We start from the raw sequence: 24,527 nt of genomic DNA, 5'->3' as shown, positions 1-24,527 counted from the left end.
TTTTTCCGAGAGATATATATATAACATTATTGGCGGAAGGATAAAAGGTACTTTCTTATAAAGGTTGCGTGTCATGATCGTGTTTTATAGTCAAGTCAGGAAAACACTTCGATGTCCAGAAAATGAAACTTTACGGCGCATGACGCAACGGATAATCATGACATAATCGTAATTGAATTAATTGAATTTATGCCAGAGAAAAGGCAAATGTAACGAAGATGTAAGGAGGTATCGGAGAGTTAGCTCAGAATTGTTATTACACCGAATTTCACGCGATGAGTAGCACGCTTTCGCAACGTTGTCCCGCTTTTCGCAGCGGTTTACGCCTTCAGCGAAGACGACAAAAGAATTTGCCACTACTCGAATTGCTCAAGTTTACAGATAAAAGTCACGTTCGCTCTCGCACATGTAAAATATAAGTATCCAGAGCGGTTTCTCTCCCTTTCTCACGAACAGATTGTTCAACGGTACGTTCTTGAAGTAACAAGCGATTCCTTTTTAAAATTTTCAGAAAGATTATAATTTTTGCTGTAATAAGCTTTAAGCATCGTAAGATTTTATCTTTATAACTGCGAAGCGTAAATTTTTTCGAAAAAGACACGTCACTCATTTAAATTCAGCCAATAAGCTGAGCTTAGATAAAAATTATGATTACTGAGAAGTTACGCGTTTTGAATTTCCGCGAACTCTCCGTTCCCCGTGTTCATCTACGAAGAAATCTAGAAATGGTTTCTCTTTTGCCATGCGTTCTTCTTTCCGACGACGCACGCTATAATTTCATATTTACACTTAATCATTTGCATGGTGCGCGCCACGTGCGCGTGACGATGGCGGCCGCCTAATTTATCACGCGGGAATCACACGTACCCGCCGACCGAATTTCCTTTCATCCACGCGCGCTTTCTCTTTGTCTCTCAAAACTTAGTCTACAGATTTAATCGTGAGAGATATGTTCTCCATCGTTTGTGGATTTTATACAATAAAAAATTAATTTCATAAAACGTGTTACACGTAATAAAATATAAAATAAATAATAATCGTATCATTACGCCATATAATGAGACTTAAAACTGTAGAATATTTGATAATTATAAGAACGGTACCAAAAGTCACCTACTTTCTCTCATTATAAAGTTCAGATTCTCCATTAAAGTTACAAGACCTTTTTCCAAAGTTTCACACGGGAAAGTTCGTAGAAATTTTAGTTACAAAAGTTATTTAATTATTTGTCTAACAATAAGAGTCTAAGTAAAAAGTAAAATAAAATCTTCAATATAATATACAAGAGACTGCAAGAGCTCTACTCAAAATATCACATTTTCTTCTTACGTATTTATATCCTCTTTAAATTAAAAGAAGAATAATAAGACAATAATGTATAAAACTTGAAATAAAAATGTAATGAGAAATAGTCGATATTTATTAGGATTTAACCTTTGGTACAATCTGCACACAACCGTTTAAAAAAAGATATCTGTGACTCACCTGACGTGAGCGACATCGCCTGCTGCCTCCTCGACCTCGAGTTTTCCCGCTTGCTGGTGGCTGATTGCGAGCCGGAAACTTGCAGGCCCGGTGCGCTGACGGCGCGTTTGGGTCCGCCGCCGATCGCGCCGGGCCCGATGTTGCTGTTCCTGGCGAAGCCGGGCGGCCGATACCGAGCGGACTTGACGCCGCTGTGCTGCGGCAGGAAGTGGTAGACGCTGTGCGCCTTGTGCATCGGTGACGAGGTCGACGTCGCCGCCACGGCTGACGACGACGACGATGACGACGACGACGACGTGGCCGTCGTCAGGCCGGTCGGCGCGCTCGGCGCGGGTAATCGCGGCAGGGAATTGGTAGCCGCACTGATGGCGGATTGCATGCCACGTGGTAGAGTCGTCGCTCGTGATTCTCCACCGTATTCCAACTCGTCCTCGGTATCCTCGTCGCCGGCCGATGCACCTGCACGATGATTAACAATCGTACTCTTGTCGGATAATGTTGATGATGCTGACGCACTTGAAAGTGCAACAAGCAATGTCATTTTCTAACGTGAAGGATGAATGGCTTCCGAGCAATTTGCATGATTATATTACGGATACAATTTAGATACGAGCTATCTGCAATTTCATTAGGTATATAACTTTGTATATGCATATATGTATATTGATATCTACTATTTGCGTACAATGCCGTCCCATTTCATTTAGTCTATTGGAAATATTAATTTATTGCCATTCGTAAGTCATGTACGCATCAACGTGCATGGAAATTATTCAAATTATACATAAGTATTACGCATTCATGAGATACCATTCATTGATAATTCTGATGACGAAATCGGAGAAAAATGATTTCTAAGTATAGACAAAATACTAGTAAACGTCGAGTGATTTCCTTCTCGTTCTTCTTATATATGTTTTGAAAATTATCGCAGATTTCAATAATTCGATTTTAATTCGTTCATAATGAGTTTTACGCCGGTGAAATATTTTATTGATTCGAATTGTTTGATAAATACGTGCAATAATAATTTGATAAATAACTCATGAAATATGCAAAGAATATAATTAGTACCCCCCTTCATTATTTTATTAATCTATTTAATTTCTATAACTTTACTGTTTATAACCAACAAATAATATTGTTTTTGCTTGTTATGGAACTAAGTAAAACAGAATCGGAATCGCGTGCGGCATAAAAACACACAAACAAGGCGCGGAGTTGCTTTCACGCTTCCTAATTCCGACTTAATTCACCAATATAAGTACAATTACATTAGACCTGCCGCTGCGTGCGCCCGTTCACTCTATTCATTCCATATAAAATACAACCCCATTATCGGGACCGATCTGGCTGTAACGTGCGCAGTCCGCGCCATGGCGTAATTGCGGAAAAGGAACGCTCGAACAACCCGCGGGATTGCTTCCAGCCGGCGAGGCAAAATCAGGCTGTAACGCCAATTACCGCCGTTTCCGCGATGTAATACGATCCGCGGGAGAGCACTCCGCGTGCAGGAGCGCACACCACATCCATTCATTCACACATATGCAGAGATAGTCACGCTCGCGGCTCACCTGACTCCCCTCTGGTGTTAGCGTCGGGAACGGAAGATCTCCTCCTGTTGCTCCAGATCCTTTCCTCGACGGAGCCGCCGCCGGAACCGCCGGTCCCGGCCCCGCTTCCGCCACCGATCGAACCGCAACTCCTCACCCTGTCCAATTGCTCCCTGGAGAAGCTCTTCGGATTGAACAGCAGATCGCCGGCGCTGCGCCGCTTCGCGGCCAGGGCACTCGCACTCGCACTAACACTACCACCACCACTGACATCACCGGAACACGCTAACAGGCTCAGTTTCGTCCTCGAGTCGGCGGCCATCAGGGTGGACTCGAAGCTGCCGCGCCAAGAGAACCTCTCGTAGTCACTGGCTTCTCGTTCCTCTCCTTCCTGACCGGCGGTGACCGCCGGGTGGCTGTTGATCAGCAACAGAGGGTCGTGAGACTTCGACCTCGGTAGCTGCAAATGCGCTGACGAGGGCGCATTGGTGGAGTCGGATGTCGAGTCATCGTCTTCGGTGGTGGACGCCGAAGAGGGAGTCCGATGATGCTGAGAATACCGTCGCCAAGTGGTGGAGTGTTGATGCGCGGCCGGTCCGCCTTCCGAGACTTCGTGCATCAGCGCTACCAGTCGGCTGCCGATGTGATGCATCACCTTGGCGATCAGCGGCGGGCTACTGTGCGGCGTGGAGTTCGCGTCCGAACTCACGTTGTCACCGGCCATCTTCGTGAAGCTCTGCACTAATTTTTGATAGACGAAAGCGGTGTCCCTACCCAGACAGGGCGCGGGTTGCATCGCGGAACCTGACCCCGGTCCTTTCATCTGCTCTCTCTCCTTATCCGATAGAGTCGCGTCACCGCCAGCGGCAGTGGTGTCGAATTTGCTGATGATCTGTTGACAGCTCTGCGAGATCTGTTCCTGCAAGGCCGATCTGCGACCTCCAGCGGCGCCTTCGAGATCGGAGCTGGTGTAATCCGAGCTGTCGTAAGAATCCGACCACGTGTCCTCCGAGCTGAGGTACTCAACGATCTCTCGCACTTGCTCGTCGCGTATCCCCGGCACCGTCTTCATCAACCGCGTCAGCTCGTTCTCAAAGTACACCAACTGCGGCGGTTTGGTGCGGTTCTGGACGCAGAGTCGCGCTTTCGAGGCATAACCCGGCAACCGAGGACTCGGCGCCGGCGAGACGCCGCCGGAATTCGCGCTGGTCGCGTTCTGTCCCTGACCGTTCGAGTTGGCCACCATCGTCTTGAAGAACTGCCGCATTTTCGACATCATGAGATTCGTCTCCTCGTCGCTGGACCAATTGTTGAAGCTGTCCTTGCGCGACAGCGAGGCGTTCGCCAGATGCGGCAAACTCGTGTGATTCACTGGGTGTTTCGTCAGGTTGTTCTTGCCGACTGCTCCTTCCTTAGTAGCGCTCTGATTCGCATCCTGAGGATACTCCGAGGTCTTGCTAAGCGAGCGATCTTTGCCGGCTTCTTGATTTACCTCGATGCCGCTCGTTTGATTTTCGTCCGGCAATTTTTGATGCTGAAGAAGATCGTCACAGCTGCCGACGAAGCCCGAATCCCGCGATTGTTGCTTCGATCGTTGACCGTCGTTCGAATTTATCGAAACTGAGTTTCTTGACGAATCCATTTGCGAGGACGAGGCTGCGTTCAGTGCGTTACTGTTATTTGTAAGAGTGGACGGCGAGGAGGACGAAGATAAAACGGACTCCGGTTGCGGAGTCTTCGCTCGGTCCGAGTCCTCGGAATTCATCGCCTCGTTCTCGTTTTCCATCACGACTTCGCTCATCAGTACCATTTCTCTGCTGGGTTCCGGCGTCTTGTTCCGATCGTCTGGCACGCGTGGACTTTGAGTTCCCAGATTTCGCGGCTTTTTCTTCTTGCGTTTTACCGTGTCGAACTGACCATCCGTGCCAAATACAGCGGTCTGGCCGTCTTCGGTACCGTCAGTCTCTGTCGAGGAACCTTCAGACTGAGTTTCCTGCACGTCCTGATTAAGGCTCAAATCTTGAAGTGAATTTTGCGAGCTCAGGTTCTGCGAGCTCTGTGTGAGAGCCAACAAATTGTCCAGAGAAGAACTGTGAGATCTGCCTGTACCTCTCGCGCGCACTAGTTTCTTCCTTCTTTGCGCTTCCGGACTTGGTCTGCCCTCGGAATCGCTTCCTACTGAACCGTCGGAATCTCTTCTATCTTGATCGAAGCCGAGGAATTCTGATAGATAGTACTTTTCTAGTCTGGAAGAGTTTAGGAAACCGTCACTGTTACTCGACCTGTCCTGGTTTTGACCGCTGCCGTTAGCCTCGTCCTGGCCGAGCGACTCCAATCCCTCGGAATAAATCGACGAGGTTTCCGACAAGCTGTCGACCTCGCGCGAGCCGAAATTGGAGCTATTTCCATCGCCTCCCAATCCGAAGAAGAAATATTTTTCTAATTCTGAAGCGGAAGGTGGTCGCGGCTTTTTCGAGGGACTTCCCGCGGCCAAACTCGGCTCTGTTTCACTCTCCTCGCAGGATTCCTCGACAATAGTATGCAAGGTGAAGTCGATCGCCTGCCTGCGATATCCTCTGAGCTCTTCTTCACGATCGCCGAAGTTATTAGCTTCATCTTCGGAACTTTCTTCCGTGGCAGTGGTCGCGCCCGGCTCGTCTTCATCGTGGGATACTTCTTCCACCCAGGAATCATCATCGGCCAGACCTTCCTCGAGTATAATGACGCCACCAGTACCCGAATTGTCATCGCTGGATGACTGCGACGAGACACGTTGCGCACTTTCACGATAATCCGATACCGAATGATCCTTCGACATGTCATTCTCCTGTCGACAATTGAGCGGCTTCGGCACGTTCTTCACGGACACGTCGTCGCTTTCACTAGCGCTACCGACACTCAACCCACTATCCACTTCAGGCTCGGCTGATTGATGACTCGCCGTGACGGCGGATACCGCGACCGCGGCTGGCAGTCTCTTCACCATCAGCGGCTTCCGCGGAGCGTTTTTACGATGAAGCTGTGGCTCGCTCACCGCCTCCAACGCCAGCTGGAAGTACCCAGCCAGGCCTCCCTGGCTTCCAGCCGAATGGATCTCATCCGGTTGCAGCAGCGTCGTGGTGTCCGACGTAACGACACTCACCGGCTGGTACGACGCTTCCTGAGTAATCATCACGAGGCTTCTGTACTTATTGTTGCCGCCGCTGGTATTGTTACCGCTGTTGTGCTGGGCTGGGTCTCTAGCGAGGTCCTTGGCCGACGCTTGGCCGTCAGCTGGGAATCCATTCTCCTGCCGAGTGCACGGGCGTCGCTCGACTGAGCGAAACCGTGTCGCGTCCCCCTCCTCGGAGCATTCACCACTACCACTAACACCGTTACCATCACCATTTCCTCCCACCTGAGCGGCGATCTTGCCTCTCACCGGGCCGTCATGCGCAATGTCCACCTTGCTGCCGTCGCCGTCTTGCTCCTCCGCGCTCCTCATCATCTCCGAGATCCTGCTGGTTGATATCGCGTCGCCCACGTCGGCTTGTGCTCGCTCCTCGCCCGTCGCTGCCACCGTCGGGTCGTTGTCTCCTGCCCCGCCATCTTGACCGCCGCCGCCGCGACGACACGTAACGGAGCGGTAGCCCTCGTCGTCGTCTTCGTCGTCGTCATTGTCGTCCTTCGCGCCGATCATCGACTCTATCGACGACCGCCCGCTGATCGGTCTCTCGGACTGCACGCTCCGTTTGACGCCGCTCTTCGTCATCGTCGGACTTGTTTTGTCATCACGATTACCACGAAGAAGATAACCGTTCTCCTTAATGGTTCTCGAACTATCTTCCGTTTTCTTCTTGCCGATTTGGTATAGTAATTCGTCGTTGATCGCGGCGACCTCGTTGCTGTAATTGAAGGATGACTCGATCGGAGTCACCTCGTATTCGTGAAGCTCGTCACTGCTCACCTCGCTGCCCGTGGTGTTGCTCTCGTTGCTGGTGCAGCTGTCAGTAGACGCGTCGGCTATGACGTCGACGTTCGAACGAACTGCCTCCGATAAACGCTGCTTATCTCCTTGCTTCTCGTAATCGTTCGTTGTGTTCGATCGCGCAATCTGCTCGCTATCGGAAACTCCAAGTTTGTCGACGTCGATCTCTTCAGAAGCTGAAATTTCGGAGGAAACTCCCGAAATTTCGAGAGAATCTGGTACGATGGTCGAATCCCAGGCGTCGCTCGAGGGTGACTTTGGACTTTCAATCAAGCCATCCTGCAAAATCTCCTTTGATGTATTAACAGCTTCGGAGCAGATTTTCGGAACAGGTTTTTCGTCTATTTTCAAAACAGCTACAGGTAGATCGATACTATCGGGATCGAGCATCTTGATGGACTTCAATTCGATTCGATTATCAGAACAACCATTATCGTCTGCGAGATATAGCTCTTCAGGGATCGATCGATGTTGTAGGAGAAGAGGCAGTCGTTTATCATCACTATCACTTTCGGTCTTCTTATTGCGACTTCTTCGTTTATCAGTCATATTAATGACAGGTTTATCCAATAATTTATCATCACTTTTAAGCTGTTCATTGTTGATATAAGTCTTGAAATGCTTTTTAGGTTCTTCTAGTTCGTTCTTGTTTGCCTCCTGTTCATTCTCCACGAGAACATCTTCGTTCAATAGCCTCACGTGTTGCAACACCACCGGCTCTTCTTCAGGAATCGCAGTGACGCGTTTCAAGGTCACGCCGCCTTCCGCTGCGGAATCCGAATCCTCTTCATTGTCCTCGATATCGTTGTCGCTGGTGAGCGAATCGTCGTTCACCACGAACACCTTGGAGAATCTGTGCGAGCTGGAATCCTCTTCCAGATCGCTGCTGTCAGCCGACGATCTTCCGGACGAGCTGCCCGAGTCCTCTCGCGAATGCTGATACATTCCTTGCGCGCTTCTCTCGAAGGATGACGATAACGAATCTTCACAAGTGACTTCTTCGTTCCCTTCTATTCTTTCCGTCTCTTCTTCACCTTTCTTGCATTCCGCTTCAGTGTTTTTCGTTTCTTCGGTTTTCTTTCGATTCTTCGTGGCGGAAGAGCCAGACTCGCTGATGTCCTTCGCCGACAAGTTCTCCTCCTTCCTGAGTTCCTCAGTCTTCGACACGACGTTCGCCTCGTCTCTTACATCCTGACCTATTTGAGGAGGCTCGAGATTCGTCGACGGGGTCGTTACTGTCTCAGTTATCGGACCGTACAATCTCGGGGTCAACACTTGATCGGGCGGGCGGAAGGTGCAGGTGGTCGGATCGAAGGCGCCGGCGAGCCGCGGGTCCAGACGCGCGCCATGAAGGGGCTGGTTGAATCGAGGGTGCCAAGCGAACCAAGGTGCCGCCGGGTCACCTCGTAACCTCAGAGTTCCCGGCTCGGCGTGACCATCGCCGCGACTTATCATCGATGACGCAGCCGCCGCAAAATCGCTGGTCCAAAGGGCGGCCGGTACCGGAACCGGATACGGGACCGGGACCGGTATGGGTACCGGCACCGGAAGCACGTTCGCGCTTCGGGAACCGCCGCAGGCCTGGATAGAACGACAGGATAATGGCGACATTCTTTATCTTGAAAAGAATATCTTAATTTTTTTTTCTATCTTTTATTTCTCACAAAATTTCGTAATTTATTATTACACGCGTGCCTTATTAAGTTTTCTTTCATTGAATAAATACGTTTTTATCTCTACACTTAATTTAATCCAAAATTGATCATTTTATTTTATTCCTTTAATTTCTCGCTAGTTTTCATATGTTTTATTTTTTTATATTATTAAATTTTAAATGATGCATAAATTTGAAAATTTAAATATATCAATTAAATCTTTTGTTTTCCATAAATTCGTTCCACTTATAGTAAGCGTAAATAGAGAAATGGGTTAACAACTCGACAGCTTACAATGACAATTCACTGCAAAGCGCTTATCGATCGGTATAATCAACGTAAGCCGCGTCGCTCAATATACTCGCGTACGGTTTATTGACAAAGTGTGACCGTGAATTCCGCATAGTTGCTGTGCGACTCTCTTCGCTAGTAGAACGTGAATGATTAATTTAGCTGTGGAAACGTGTTTGTCAAATGGATGCACAGTAAGAGGCACCCAGTCGCGGTCACATGACTTGTGTTCATGTCCATGGAAAACTGTTCTCATCGCGCATAACATCGTCCTTTTATTCGATTTATTTATAAAATTTCGCGAATAAAAATCAATTTTAACACACGTTTCATATTAAGTTGAGTAAATAAATTTATAATAAATTAATTAAAAGATAAGATAAAGAACAAAGAATTGCTAATTACAAATCACATGCAGTATGCTTAAAATAATTAAAATATCAGACTTATTATTGTGAATCTTTATATTGAATATTTGAACCTTTGAGCTTTGGTGAACTTTCAGAAGAAAATATAACGGAAATTATAATTCTTCTTTCTTTCAGATTTATTTACCGAATACGTAACCTTCTTCTGTATTAATCTAAAATTTAAATTCATTCAAGCATGTCGTACGTGAGATGTATATAATATACGAGGACAGGCATACCTGGCAGGCGGCGGAACCGCGGCCCGGACAGCAACTCCAAACGTCCTGACCGATGGTGTCCGCTGCGCCACCGGCGCCGACGGTGACGATCGGCGTCGTTGGCAACGGCAGGGACCCGCTTTCGAAGTAGTCCCAGTCGCAGTCCTCGAGCGACTGCGCGTGATTGTGGTGGTGACCGCCGTTGCGCGGCAGTCCGTTCAGGTAGGACGAGCTCGAGCAACTGCTATCGGCGTCGTCCTCCTCGCGACCCGACGACGAGTCCGAGCTGATGAACACCAGCCGCCTGTAGTCCACCACGGACGCTGGCTGATCCTGACCTGGACCACCTGTCGCGGGATTAGGACTGCGCTGCCGACTGCTTCCACCCCCGCGTCCGAGCAGGTTCAACGTCTGCAGGCTCTGCAGATCCTCGCCGCCGCAGCAAGACCTCGCGTGCGACCTTCCGCGTCGCCGTGAACCTTTTTTCAACAATTTTATTTGTGATTCACTCTTTTTTGCCGGCTGATTCAGCGAGAGAGCGATAAGATTGTGGGGATAGGTAGATAAAAGACGGACTTTTCCGATAAACTACATTTATCGACTCGATCGAAATATTGGTAGCCGTTATCGTTCTCATCGATTAGTTTTTTAATGTTCTGGAAGCTCAAATTGAAAATAGCATAAATCAATCTTTTAGAATCATAATTAAATTCAACTTTGTGATATTGATTCCTTTTAAAGTGGTCTATTAATTTTCCAAGACTTTATAACTATTTAGAAAAAAATTTCATCTATTAATTCATCATTCTGACATTCTCTATTGAATTTATTCATTAAAATGGAAGAAAAAATATTTAGTTCATAAATTATATAAAAGCATAAACATTTCTGCAATAACTTTATTAGATAAATTATTTATTAGGGCCTATTAAAAATATGTAACACACGTGGATTTGAGAAGATATTAACAAGATAACATAATTATTGATGTCAAAGAAATATAAATTATTGTTAAAAAAAAGTAGATTGTTGCAAAATTTCTCGGAAATAAGATCTTTTTAGAAATTAAAGGATAAAAATATAAACGATAATTCTGTAGCAGCCTGTAGGGCAGCGATTTAATGAAGAACACGATACGAAGCCGCAGTCATAGCGATCCAATAAAGAATTAAAAGAGCTGACAGCCCGAGGAACGCGGCTGCGATATAACGGAGTACATCCCTTGCGGAGTCTCACTTACGCTAGAGGCAGTGGACAAATTACGACGCTATTGGAAGCGACCGGTTGAACACGCGCAAGACTTCGCTCGCGCTAATGTTCCCCCAGCTCGGAAGTAACTTCTGAATGTTATGAGCGTGTTCGCTCGCCAACGAACCGTTGATAAATTCTGACTTCTGACGATTACAATCTTGAAATGCGACATCCCGAGCGCACTTGTTCATATAGGCTCTCTCGATTAATTTAATTAGTCGATCGCGGAGAAATTAATGGTCGAGAATTCTCCAGCGTATATAGATGTTCCATTAAAATATAATGTACTTTATATATATTTTGTTTCATCATATACGTGTTTAATTCTACCTTATTTTATTACAACATTATGTAATGTTATAATCATACAACATAGAATTTCAACAATTTAATTCGCTAAAGGCGAAGATCTCGGAGACGTTCCCTTTTCAAGATTATCTCATTCAATCGACATAATTTTTCAGTTGCTTTAATTGAAATGTGATGCAAAATGTGTCGATGCATGGACGAAAAAAAAAATACTCGACTATTCGCGATGTACTAATAGTAATGACGATAGGAAAGTGGTATGATAATGAGCGGCATAATGCATCGCGTGCGCGTGAGGCTCTTTGTATTTTGTTGCTTCGCTCACGCGTGCGTCAGCGACACACGTAGGAGGATTGGATTTATATCTATTGTGCGGCCCGAAACAATGCACTTTTAGCGCGCGATGCGCCGGCGGAACGGCGGCGTCTAAATCTCTCCTTGGTCACGTCACGCCTTGGTTCTAAGGCGTCTTCCTCGGTATTCCCCTACGCCATGCTACTACGCGCGCGAGATAAATTACATCCTTCGCGAGTGCGCGAGTCCGCTTTACAACTGCCTCTGTAAACGATTGCGAAATCCCGGCAACTCGCAAAAACGTTTCTAAAATTCCTTCTCCCGATCTTTTTAATTTCTATTAGATTTTCCTCTTTCGGTGACAGATCGTTTTTGTTTGCTATGTAGTAAGAATTTCAGGAATGAAGTACCAAAAGTAGTGTTTTAGTTTCTTTTTTACTTGTTTCTCAAACTAGATTTATTTTTCGAGATCTCTTTCTCCTTTTCTCTCCTCTCTCTTTCTCTGCTATTAAAGTCCTCGGTTTCATTGCTCGTTTGTTCTAAATTACTTCTCGTGTCCATGTAAGATAAGAAAAAACGGGGCACGGTCAAGTGTCATGGCGGTTTATCATGAATGGAGCACGAGAGAGAAGAATCGGGGTCCGTTGGCGCGCTTTTATGCCTGCTTTTTACGCGCCGCTGAATTACCTGGTCAATGGCACGAGGGGGGCCCATCGTTTCTGACCGCGTGTATGATTTTTCCGCGGGGCCTCCTCGCGCTGTTGCCGCTAACCGGACCTTCCTGACTTCTCGTGAATGGCACTACGAGAGCGAGACGAGAAGAAGAAGAAGGAAGGAGAGATGAAAGAAGCAGACCAAATGAAAGAGAGATTTCCGAGCTCCAATTCAAAATGAGAATGGCAGAAATCGCGGATCTAAGCCTTTAACGATGATAAAAATTGAATAAGTTCAAGCAAGAAAAATGAGATAGATCCATATTTTTTAAATAAAGTATTAGATGCTAAAAATTAAAAACTGATTTTATACATAACAAAACGGCTTGATCTCATTTTTATGCTGAAGCCGGTTATTATCAACGCTAGAGTTAGATAAGTCCGTAATTCGTAGAATTTACTTTAAATATAAAGTTGTACCTACCATATTAAACTTTACAAATTACGGACTTACTTCATACTAGCACTGAAGTCTACAATTGTCAGTGCTAAACTGAGATAAGTCTATAATTTATGTGATCCACTTTAAATATGAAAATATATTTCAGTTTAGAGACAGGTAATGAGAGTACTGAAATGCCGAGTAATAAAATGCAACAATAGCCCAAATTTGAGAAATTGAAATTTTCTATCTGATAGAAAAATTAACATTTCTTTGTATGAAATTAAAATATTATCAATAGCACATATAACTTTGACAAAATCCTTTTTCAAGTTTGCAGAGAGCTGCATTTTTTCAATTATTAAAAAATGTCGAAGCAGAATTAATTAATTTTTAAAAGTATTTTCTATATCTGCAATTATATTTATATTTGCGGTCTATATTTTATTAATTATAATTCTATGAAAATAGCATGCGATAAGGAGCATGCAATAACTAGAAAATTGCTAATACTATACTTCTTAACATAACATTATATGTACAATTAATTGCTTCGCATTAAATAAATTTATAATTTATAATTTTTATTTATAATCTTTTCGATTTCTTCATACTTGAATTCTAGAATTATATTGAAGTTTATATTTCATTCATGAATCTAAAATGATTATTTCATTTTTGATTTAATCTTATCTAATCTTATTTAATTTCTTGTTAACTTAATATCGCGATAGAAAGTCTATGACCGATTTTTTTTTTATGAACATTCAAAGCGTAATCGCGTGATGACTTCGCGAGTTCGCGAAAAAGTGGTCGACACCAAATTCGTCAAATAAAACGTTCCCCGACTTTCGCGAAAATCCCGCAAAACGTTCTGTCGAAGGTTTCTGGCGCTAACTGTCAACACACTCCGAAATACGACGCCAGTGACACCTTCGCAAACAACTCTACCTCAGATTTTTCAACTACTTGCTCTTTTCGTCGTCCTCGACAATGGTTTGGCCGTCGTCGCACGTAAAGACACATACACACACTTCAAAAAATACAAAACCACACACTTCGTAGAAATCTAAGAAATTTTTCAAGAAAGAACTAAGAAACTAAGAGATGTTCAAAACATTTATAATTTATTATCACTGATTTCTTTCACGGCATAGGAAAAAGACCGGCGACTGTGTGCGTGTCAAAGATACCATTCTGAAGTGCATGAAAAACTACACAGGAAGTTTTTTACATATATATAATTAATTTGAAGCTAATTATATTATACTTTTAATAAAACCACACTCCTTTTTAAGAAATGCTTCCTTTAATGCTCGAAAAACTCACTTTTACATGTTGAAGCTATAGGTATCTTCTCAACCCTTTTTATCGAATTATATACGGTTTCTTTTATTGATCATCCGGGAATATACATAAAACCGGCTTGAGAAAGCTCGAAACGTTCGGCTGCCACTTTCAAAAGCGTCGGAAAAGAATCGGAAAAACCGACAATGGCCGAGGGGGGGATTAAATTCTTCGAGTCTCCTTTCTTGTCGCGAAATAAAGGCGGCTTTGGTCGCCACGCCAACTCAAAGAAGGCAAGGCGAGCGATTCGCGTGGGCTACCGCCGCTAAACTGAGAGCGTCTACGCCGAGGGGCACACCTGAATCCCGCGCAGCGTCGGTCACTACCTTACTACGACGCCTATAGTACCCCGACGCTATAGTGCATTGCGCCGTGCTATATCGGGTGGCCAGCTCGATAAGATAATCAGGCTGACTTTCATGCCCTTTTTCCCGATTGCAGCCCTGTCTCAACTTAGAGACAAGAAAAAAATCTTGACCGCTCAACAACTGAAGAATGTATCCTGAAGATACTAGATCGCGTGGCTCCAAATGACGCACCTTCGAGAAGTTCGTGAACGAAAATATAGAGATATTCGAGCACATTGAAGTTTCATTCAGAGCAGTTCATGAAAAAATAATCAATTAAAATATCCGCATCGCATTTTTTCTTATCTCTGATACCGACTAAAATGCAACCATGCCAAAAGAAGATTTTTGAAATGGAAAAGTTGCGGGTTACGATTTTTTTATTATAACTCGGCGTAATCGCGCAATTATCACGTTTCGGAATCACGCGTTCTTTATTATTTGTCGCTTTGTCTCGAGCGGCGACTTCGCGACACCCAGTATACTCGCGTCGCAGGTGAGCGGACTATAGAGTGCCAGCAGGGAACGTTGTTACACTATTATTCCTATGCTGTTTCCCTGGGCCCCGCTTCGCTTCGCCTCACCTGCTGCCCGCCGCTTCGCTTGCCACCGCGCCACGTACGGATGATTCCGTGCCAAAACGATCATACTCGGGCAAGAATGGACGGTAAAGATGGGTAGATAGGAGTTTTATTCGGAATCTGGGACGAGAACCTTGAGATTCATGAGCGAACTATGCTCGAAACGTGGCGATAATAAGCTGCCATAAATTTAAGACGTAACGATGCAGAGAAGATAATAATAAACGAATTAGCGAAAGGGATATGGGTGCTGAATGAAGTTGAGGAAATGGCTAAAGTGAGACTTGATATATATTAAGCGAATAAAAAATTCAAGATGCTAATCTACGATAGCCCGCTATGGCTCTGCAAATTTATTTTAACAAGTTAAGCGTACCTTTTGTCTATTTCCTGCCTCATTCTCGAAAAAAAAAAGTATTTTTTTGCGGTGAAAATTTAACGAAGAAAAACAAGCATCACATTTTGTTACTAATCGATTTTCGTCCACAGCAAATATAAAATTACGACGATTCCAGCGTAGAAAACGAGAAAGTACATCGACAATAGAAATGTGATTGACAGTTGGAATACTCTTAATAATTCCATGTTTGCAAAAGGCACACGCACCTCGAGATAAATCACAGAGCGAGAATTACAAAATAAAATGAGTCATTCGATTCGCGTCCGCCTCGGATTTTATGATCCGCTCCTTGATATCGGGCGAAATCGCGGGCAATGTTTGAATCACGAAGACCGACGTGGATTCGGAATATGCACACGTCAAGCGTTTTACGCACTATTAAACATTGAATGCATTCCTTTCACATTCCATCGAATCTCTCGCGGCGGACGAAATATGAGATTAAGAATAATAATTGCTCTTTTTTAATGTTCCCACTTGAAACGCGATGCTTGTCGGAAACGAAACGGAGATCTCGTCGGAAACAATGAGGGGAAAAGATCGCTCCAACGTCGAGCGAGAACCGTCGATTTTTCCCGAGACATTATCGTATAAGATGAACCAGTAAAACTTTCTTAGGATAAGCGATAAAAATCAATTGGGACGTTTCTTCGATGTTCTATTGATTTATTTCTCGTTACTATCATTTTTCTTTCGTTAGCGTGTTCACCCGATGCTACGTTAATTACGGTATAACTTCATGAGGCATTGTATTCCGTAACTTTCTACGTAATTTCAATTAGATACGACTTTACTACCACGGGACACTTGGGCCTCAATATCGGGCCGGAAACGAGTTTATCGTCTCACGGTTCGTTCGCGTCTTATAACTTTCGGGACGTCAATGGTCCCGCTCGATTTTCTTGGAGAATACTGGCCGCTTTCGAGCCAGGAAGTTTGCCCAGGGGCTTCGATAATCGATGAGCTTATCGTTACGGGTGGCCATATGGCGCTCTTTATATGCACTATATGCAGATATATTGTGATACGGTAAATGGAATTATGGATATAGTATTTAAATGAATATAAAGGAATATTTTTTGTGCCGATTAATTTAATAAGTAAAAGTCTAGATTATAGAATTTTTATCTGAATGAGAAATTAATCTTATATTGTATATGGATTTTATCAATATTAATTCATCTACACGTCTGCTACACATTTTGTAAAATGAATTTAATTAAGTTTAAGAATCATCAAGGATAACTTGTTTCTCTCGTTAACTTATTAACAAAGGAAAATCTCGCAACTTTTCGTGGTCGATTACGAGCGATTGTCGCAATAAAAATGAAAACATACATCGGGAATTTAATTGGGAATCGCGTGAGCACGCGACTGGATAATTATGGCAATTATCGGCGGTCAATACGCGGCCAGACGATCACGAAAGCGAAACGATACTTTGTTACCATACGATAATTGTACTGTTCGTTATTATTAATTACGGCTACGTCTTTTGAAGATGCAAATAACTTAGAGAAAACAAACAAAACTAAAACTCTTTCCATTACCAACGAAAGAAATTATATTTGTATAATTAAATAACTCAAAAAAAAACTTCAGTTAATTTTCTTCGATCCGTTTAAATAATCGTTTAAATAAACAACTATTTAATTTTTTTACGTACATCAAGATTGTTGTTGTAATTCTTGGAAAAATTATATGTATATTTTAATCATTTTATGCGTTACAATTATAAAATATATAAATTACCTTGAGCGTCGAATTGCCTCCTTCGTCGCAGCATCGTCCTTCCTTGCGAAGGAACTGGACCTGCTCTGTCGTGGCCGTCTTCGTTGATTTCATCCTCGCCTGCACTGGTTGCACTGTCGCGTTGCACAACTTCGTCGCCGCCAATCGTCGACGAAACCGCGCCACTACTGCTTCCTCCGAAGAACTTCACCTTCCTAGTCAGTTCCGCGTATCCGTGCAAACCGGTCTCGCTTAATCTACGTGATAAGCATGAAGTAAAATTACAACGTCTGATTTTGGAAATTTTTGCATCCTGAGAATGTGTAATTTTATTATTTATATTTATAAAATTAATATGATTTTGTTTTAAAACCGAATAGCTTTCTTTCTTAAAAAAAAGCGAAAGAAAAGTGCATATGAATGCGCTCCCTTATTGTATTAAAGACACTTAGGCCCGTATTCATAGTCGGTTCTTATTTCAAGACCGTCTTAAGTAATGTCTTAAGATGCTAATACGGCTCTGTGATTGGTTTATGATATCTTAAGATTGTACTTAAGACGGTCTTAAATATATATAAGAACCGACTATGAATACCGGCCTTAATTTTACCGAAATGCATGAATAAACGCACCTGACGCTCTCGCTGCCGCTACTCTCGTATCTGGTGCTACTGTTGGACTCTCTCCTGGTCCTCGTAATAGCGTCCCGTATCCTTTGGGAGGCAGAACAGGAGTCTCCTCCGGTTTTACGTGGCAATGCGGGAGTGGGTTCGCTCTCGCTCTCCCGAGGACTGTATCTCGATGATCTTGTGCTCAATGGACTGGCTTCCGGCGATAGATGCTATTAATAAAACAAGAATTCGGTTAAAAGCAATTGTTTGCAAAATTTCGGGCTTGCAAGTGTACAATAATAGAATAGCCGTAATATAAAGTATATACAATCAATAAAAAATTTGCAATTTAATATAAAGCATGTTTGAGGATTAAATTCTAAATGTATAGAGGAAAGTCCCCTATTATGAGATAGGATCCTAATATGAGATGGCGGAGTTTTTTCATGGTGGGATCAACAGATGGGGCCTATATACGGCCTTTTAGCTTAACATATCTCATATTAGGATCCTGTCTCATAATAGGGGACTTTCCTCTACTAATTATTATTATTACAATTAAAAATGTCGATAAATGTTTCACTAAACATTCCTCGAAATGTGAATTGAATGGAATTTGTTGAGACTAATATTAAATTTGTATGATGCAACTAACTTACGCTTGAACAACGCTTATTCGGAGTGTCGTCGGTGTCGTCCGGATTCGAGAATTCTTCTTTGGAGAACTTTCGCCGTACCTGCTTAAAGGAACAATTATGCGCATGACAATATCATGATTAGAACTGGTATATTAAGCAACTTGATAGTCATGAATACTGATAAATAATAAAATCAAGCGTACGTGAGAACCTTCTCTCTTTTTATAGACAGCTGTTCATAAATATGTAATCAGCACTTTCATGAATGGGACTTCTGCTTCCCAGAAAATAATTATTAATTATTATTTCGTCATTTCTTGCATAAGCAGCTAAATAATAATAATTTTAGCCTTTACTTTCTATGTTTTATATTGGAATCATTTATCTTAATAAAATAAAATTAGATAAGTAAAAAAATAAAATATACGTCTTGAAAAAATTGTCTAAAATGTTATTTAATAAAATATAATAAAAAATATAAAATAAATTTTCAATAAAAATCGAAATTTGTAAGAATCAGAAAAAAGGTTTATATCCGATATAACTTGACGAAAAATTATTCATGTGAAAATACGATTGATACGTATATAAAAATATCCAATATACAATTCTTCTCCCACGATAGATATTAAATACGCAAGTTTTTTAAATTAAATAATACTTTTTTATATCGGATTAATGAAAGTGAAAGTGAAAAGTGACGTATCACGAATATATTTAAATCAGAGAAGGCTCGTGTTTCGCAAAGGATGCCGGTAACACCTCCACACACACGCACACGAATTCGTTCGCGTATGTATCGCGCCCACATGCCACAAACAATACACAAGCATATTCACTGACCACTTGGAACTCGTCCAGCCTCTTTCCATAACCGATCTCCAGCGAGCCCTTTCTTTCACTGGCGATCCCGGTGACGTCACCGTCGCTGCCGACATCCAACAATTGTTCGGCGGCGTCCCGCGTCTCCTCCTCGTCGTTGTCCTGCCCCTTATCGTTCTCCGCGACGGACTCGATCGGCTCACGGGTCGCCAGCAAATGCTTCTCGTCTATCGCCTCGTTGCCCAAGACCATCGTGTCCTGCTCCCGCATCCGCTCGTCCTGCGTCCTGTTATCCACGATGATCATGTCGATCATCCTCGCGTCCTGATGCTCCGCATCAGCCTTCTCGTCCGGTCGCGCGTTCGGCACTGTCGAGTCCGGTTCGATCGAGGCAATTGCCTCCTCTCTCCTCGATGACGATCCTTCGGCGTCGTTGGCGTCGTCCTTGCCGTCCTCGCACCTTGCCGTCCTGCTCTGTTCGCCGGTGGATTTCAATCTCGCCGCGCCGCCCACAACCTCCGTTCTTTCTTGCTTCTCCTGCTGCTTTCCTTTCGTGGATTCCTTGATCGAATTCACGCAGTCCCTGCCCACGTCCTCGCGACTATTGTCACGGCGATAGATCCTTATTCCCGACTTGCACACTTCGTCCTTGCTGGCGGACGTTGGTGAGGTAACAAACGACGAGAACTTGCTTTCTTCTTTAAAATCCTTTCGCGCTGATCTCGATAGATGACGGATGTCGTCCTTGCTGTCTTGTCGCTTTAATCGGTCCTCCTTGCTGCGGGGGGATAACAGTTTCGGTATCAAGCTCGGCACGCTTATGTCCTCGCGACTGCGACGCAGATCATCAGTGCTTCCTCTGTATCTAAAAAATGATAGCAGAGATGAATAATTTAAAAATTATGTTTAATAAAAATGATCGTATTTAATTATTTATAATAATTAAGAATTTCTTTTGTTTATAATTAATAAGTGTAATAGTTTTATATAAATCTATTGCTATTGTAAACCTTTAAAGATATGGCTTTCGATATTATATAAATTATAAATAAATAAGGTTTATTTTAAAGATAAAAATGCTTTAATGAAAATGGAGTCGCTCTCACTACCCGCAAAAGGAAGACAGAAATGATACCTTTGAGGAATAAGTGATCGCTTGGGCGACTCCTGTGGGCTCCGAATATCCTCGAACTCCTTGGAGCTCCTTTTAAAAATGGGAATATTCGATTTCCTCTCGCCATGCTTCGCCGGACTTGGTTTCGTCTCGGGTGATATAAGCTTCGCGAGGATCCTCGGCGGTTTTATAAGCGATATCCTCGGCGTGCTCTGTTCCAGCACAGGATCTTCCTGCTCCTTCGCCGAGCGCTCGCTTCTCTTGTTAAATCTTACACTATCTGGTGATGGCACTTCATCCTCTGTTTTAACGATTGGTTTTTCTCGCTTCGTTCGTTCGTTAGTCGACGCGCTTTTCTCGATCGCTTCATTTACATCTCTGCAGTTGTCACCGGCATCCTCGGCGCAGTCCTTCACGTCCAAATTGCTCTTCCGCGAATTCTCAAGCTTCGATAACGTTCCGTCGTCGAAGCTTGAATCCTCCAATGGATCTCGATAATCCTGATGGCGAGACGGTAGGCTGCGATATATTCGCAATTCCGGAGACTTTCTCGCGGCTAACCAATGTGTCGGAGGACCTTTGGAGAAAATAATTTATCGTAAATTCGCTGTCATGCAAAACGAAGCGGAAGCAATCGCGACTGAGCCTCTCAAATGAGGAAACGTGCAGGAAATCAACATGTAAATCATTATAATCGTGACATTAATTAACATCGTCTCGCCAATATTTAGCTTTCTGTTAAAGACGAATTTTCCTTTTCCTCGTACTTTCTACCGAGTCATCGACGGAAGATTAATTGTTGGAACGCACCATTAATCGTCCAAGCTCGTCGGATGCTGCGGTTTAATATGTCCACCGGGATCTGCGCTGTTTTCTCGCTGACGGATCCGCTGGAAGTCGGGCTTTCGTACATCCACTTGCCGGTAACGACGTGTAGTTCTCTGCAAATTGAACGGGTTCGAAATTATGTCAGCACACAAAGATACGGGAAACAAAGAATCACGCGATGCGGAAGAGGCATTATAGTCTCCATTTTCGACCTGAATTCGACATCGTTGAAGTTTCACATACTTCATTTGCTCGTTAGCTTATTGCCTTCGTGATTTTACCCTATTTGCATTAATCAGTAAAGATATTTGTATAAAACGTGTAGCAAGAAATTTTGTGAAATAATAATATTACACAAAAATTAATGATGCGTTAACGAGATATTATTATAAACTTTATATTACTTATATTTACAAGAAAATATTATATATATTATCTTGTAAATAAGTAAATGCAGAATACAACGTATCTTTTTTTTATTACAATTATCATTAAATAATATAGAAAACTGATTTTCGACGTTCGGCTGTTCGTAAAAGTGCCTCGCAATAAGGAAGCGACTGCTTACAAGGAACTTTCCGGTAAAGCACTTACGCGATCTTGTAGCAAACGTTGCAGGTCCACTCGACTTCTTTGTCACCTACTGCGTGGTTCCTGATCTCGGTGCGACACTGCCGGCACACGCGATGTCTGCAGCGCGTGCAAGTCGCGCCGGTGTTGTAAAATCTACCGAACGACGCGCCGCATCGCGCGCATTTGCGTCCTTGATGCGATAGTTCGCCGCCGCCGCTGCCGCCGCCGCCGCCGCCGCCGCTGCCAGACGCCTTGAACAGCCCCCTTCTTCTCAGGTACTGTAGATCAGCCTTCAGCCTCCTGCGAACACAAAGCCGGATGCTGGAGATCCCGAGGTATCCTCTCGTCGCGTCGGCCTGCCGCGCCGAACTTCGCAACTTCGCGGAGAACGTCGCGAGCGCGGCTGAAGCAGACGCGCCAATAAAAGGCTCGGCCTGAAAGAGCAGCTTTTAAAGAGAATGTTCAAAGTAACGCAATTGCTCCGCTAAATGAAGATACCGTTTCTTCTAGCTGCAATTGTCTTTATACCTGACAATTGTTCCACAGTTGTTTTTCACGTCGTTATCGCGATATCGCGTCATAGGTCTTCCGATCAGCTCAATTACAAAAATATCCTTCTTGATTGTGTCGAATTAAAAACAAAAAGGGATCGAGAGCATACCGAAACGCCGTTCAGGCGTTAAACTATTCTCTCTCGGGGCGTCGGATTTTACGCGGTCAAGTGCGACGCGCGATTTTATCGCCCGTACACGTAGTTACGCTTAATTATTGTTTGCTCCCAGCCGAGAGCGCGGGTAATTAACGGCCGCTCTCGCGTCCGTTCATTGCACATATATATATATACACACACGTATCTTCGTATCGGCGCGCGCCGATTATTCATCGAACGGCAGAAACGAATGAGTTTACGAGCCGCGGATATATCTCGATCACCGGCGCGCGGCGCGTCCCTCGTCGACGTCGTCGCGGCGCGCGACTTAATGGCCAAGACTTACTCACGCAACTGACGCACGTGACGTGCCGTGTTCTCTCCTGTATAGCCATGAACAACCGTTTCATCACACTCCGAGCGGCCGCAAAAATCGCGCGCGCCGCCAGATTTTCTTCCTCGTCGAGCGCGCTGTTAATTACGGCATTAGCGAATTTTTTTTGCTCCCGCGATACACGCGCGCGAGATACGTGCGGCCCGCGATCGGCCCGCGAGAGCAGTCGACTTCGATCGCTTCACATTTTTGTCTTTTAAACAATATTTGTGTAAGTTAAGATTTGAAAATCAAAGAGGCAAAAGTTATAAATGACAAAACACAGCTCATTGAATCGATACAAGGATTTATACAGTCCGTTTGACATCTTCGTACATTTGCATTTAATTAATGATCAATTAATTACGTCAATAAGCATGCGTTGAATGTTATAGACATAGACGAGAACGAAGTTTGTGCACGCGGTTTATTTATAACGTTATATAATCAGACATTTACTTCAAATGTCACGCAGCTGACGACCGCAATTATGCAATTAATTGCTGACTTCATTCAATGTACTCGACGAGTACATTCGCAAATCTTCTTTAACCGTTTTTCATAACATTACAATATCTTACCAACCGATCGGTTGTAATTACGACGTTGGATTAAAGCTCACGATATCTTCGAATCCTTCTAACGACGACGGTTCAACACTGACGTCACTGGCAATATCTTTTTGTTGAAACGTTTGCTATGCACCGGGTGATCATATTAAATCACGACAAGGGACAATCTGTCTTCTCTTGGTTTTGAAATGAGTTTTCAACGAGCGTTTAATCGACCGGATGATAAATCGCCGCAAGGATGCGCAAAACTAAAAAGAGCCTTCCGAGACGACGGAACACGGCTATGTCAACTGATTGCCTATGCCAACGACGACAGTGACTCAACGGACGGTCGTATCTAGGCTCCTTTTGTTATAAAAAGAATCGACGTATCATGCACGAAAGAGATTGCTACATCTCGTCGCTCGGTGCCAACAACGTTCCGCGATCGTGTCTCGTGGGTGTTTCACCAGGTACGCGTTCGATTCCCATTCGTCGGGCACTCGGAGAAAAATCACGCCAATGCAACCGATCGTAAGTCACACCAGCCGAGCGACTAAGCGCGGCGCTTAATTCCATAATGCTGTCGCGTTGTTAAAACGTCTGGATATCTTTCAATATTTCCCTGTCGCTTCTCCAATCTTTCATCCCTTTAATCTCTATTTTTTCATCAATTATTCTTTAACGACACGCAAGTGTTACGGCATTTATTTCATGCGTATAAACTGATCCTTGAATTTATTCCACCAAACGCTCTGCGGTTTCACGTGTTGCAACAATGAAACACAGTCTACTTTACTTACTCCCTCTTCCACTCTCTCTCTCTCCCCCCCTCTCTCTCTTTCTATCTTTCTCTCTTTCTCTCTCTCTCCGGTTTCACTCTTTCTTTCTCTATCTCATTCTCCGCATCGGATCAGGTACGAACAATGAATCGTGCAAGAGAATAGCGATAGACTGTAGCAAAGGAGTAGAATACCAATAAGCGTTGCCGGCCTATCCGGGCCAGGAAGAAAATTTCCATACTCGGCGATGCAAGTTACTACTTTGCCGTCGCAGATACGCGCGAGTTTTCATGAATAATTTTACGGCAAACAACCGACAACTTGCAACAACGCGCTGAGAAATTCGATTTGACAACAAAAGACATCCGACCGGAGAGTCGAGGCTCCGTTCGTTAAAAAGGAGATGCGTGATAAAACACGATGAAGACGACGCGACGCAGGGGACGGAAGATCGTTTCGCCGATCGCGTGAATGCACATGCAGCTATACGCACCTGGCTGTGTTCATCCACTTCCGTCTCTGACAGTCGAGAAAACTCGAGAACAGTCATTGCGCTCACATCCGGAGGTGTATAGCGACGTCTCATGTAGGATCGGATATCGCGATCGAGGAAATTATTCGCTTACGTGTGCCCGAATGTCGACGTTGCTAC

General features: G+C 44.0%; 1 protein-coding gene across 1 annotated transcript in view; it reads right to left on the bottom strand.

Annotated features, from left to right (window-relative positions):
• The window catches only part of LOC139777837 (uncharacterized), a 51,438-nt gene that overhangs the window by 13,305 nt on the left and 13,606 nt on the right, over window positions 1–24,527 (bottom strand). The window contains exons 2-11 of the mRNA XM_071715475.1: window positions 21,542–21,820; window positions 20,930–21,060; window positions 20,141–20,696; window positions 19,027–19,870; window positions 18,205–18,282; window positions 17,567–17,775; window positions 16,956–17,191; window positions 9,601–10,058; window positions 3,060–8,586; window positions 1,486–1,944 (exon numbers count right to left, since the gene is read on the bottom strand). Of these exons, the coding sequence (XP_071571576.1) occupies window positions 1,486–1,944; window positions 3,060–8,586; window positions 9,601–10,058; window positions 16,956–17,191; window positions 17,567–17,775; window positions 18,205–18,282; window positions 19,027–19,870; window positions 20,141–20,696; window positions 20,930–21,060; window positions 21,542–21,820 (8,777 nt within the window). The remainder of the gene's footprint in view (window positions 1–1,485; window positions 1,945–3,059; window positions 8,587–9,600; window positions 10,059–16,955; window positions 17,192–17,566; window positions 17,776–18,204; window positions 18,283–19,026; window positions 19,871–20,140; window positions 20,697–20,929; window positions 21,061–21,541; window positions 21,821–24,527) is intronic.

The sequence above is a fragment of the Temnothorax nylanderi genome, unplaced genomic scaffold (genome assembly GCF_030848795.1).
Source record: "Temnothorax nylanderi isolate EJ_2023f unplaced genomic scaffold, tnyl_v1.0 TNYL_tig0166_pilon, whole genome shotgun sequence".
Lineage (NCBI taxonomy): Eukaryota > Metazoa > Arthropoda > Insecta > Hymenoptera > Formicidae > Temnothorax > Temnothorax nylanderi.
This window is presented reverse-complemented; position numbering and strand designations above follow the sequence as displayed.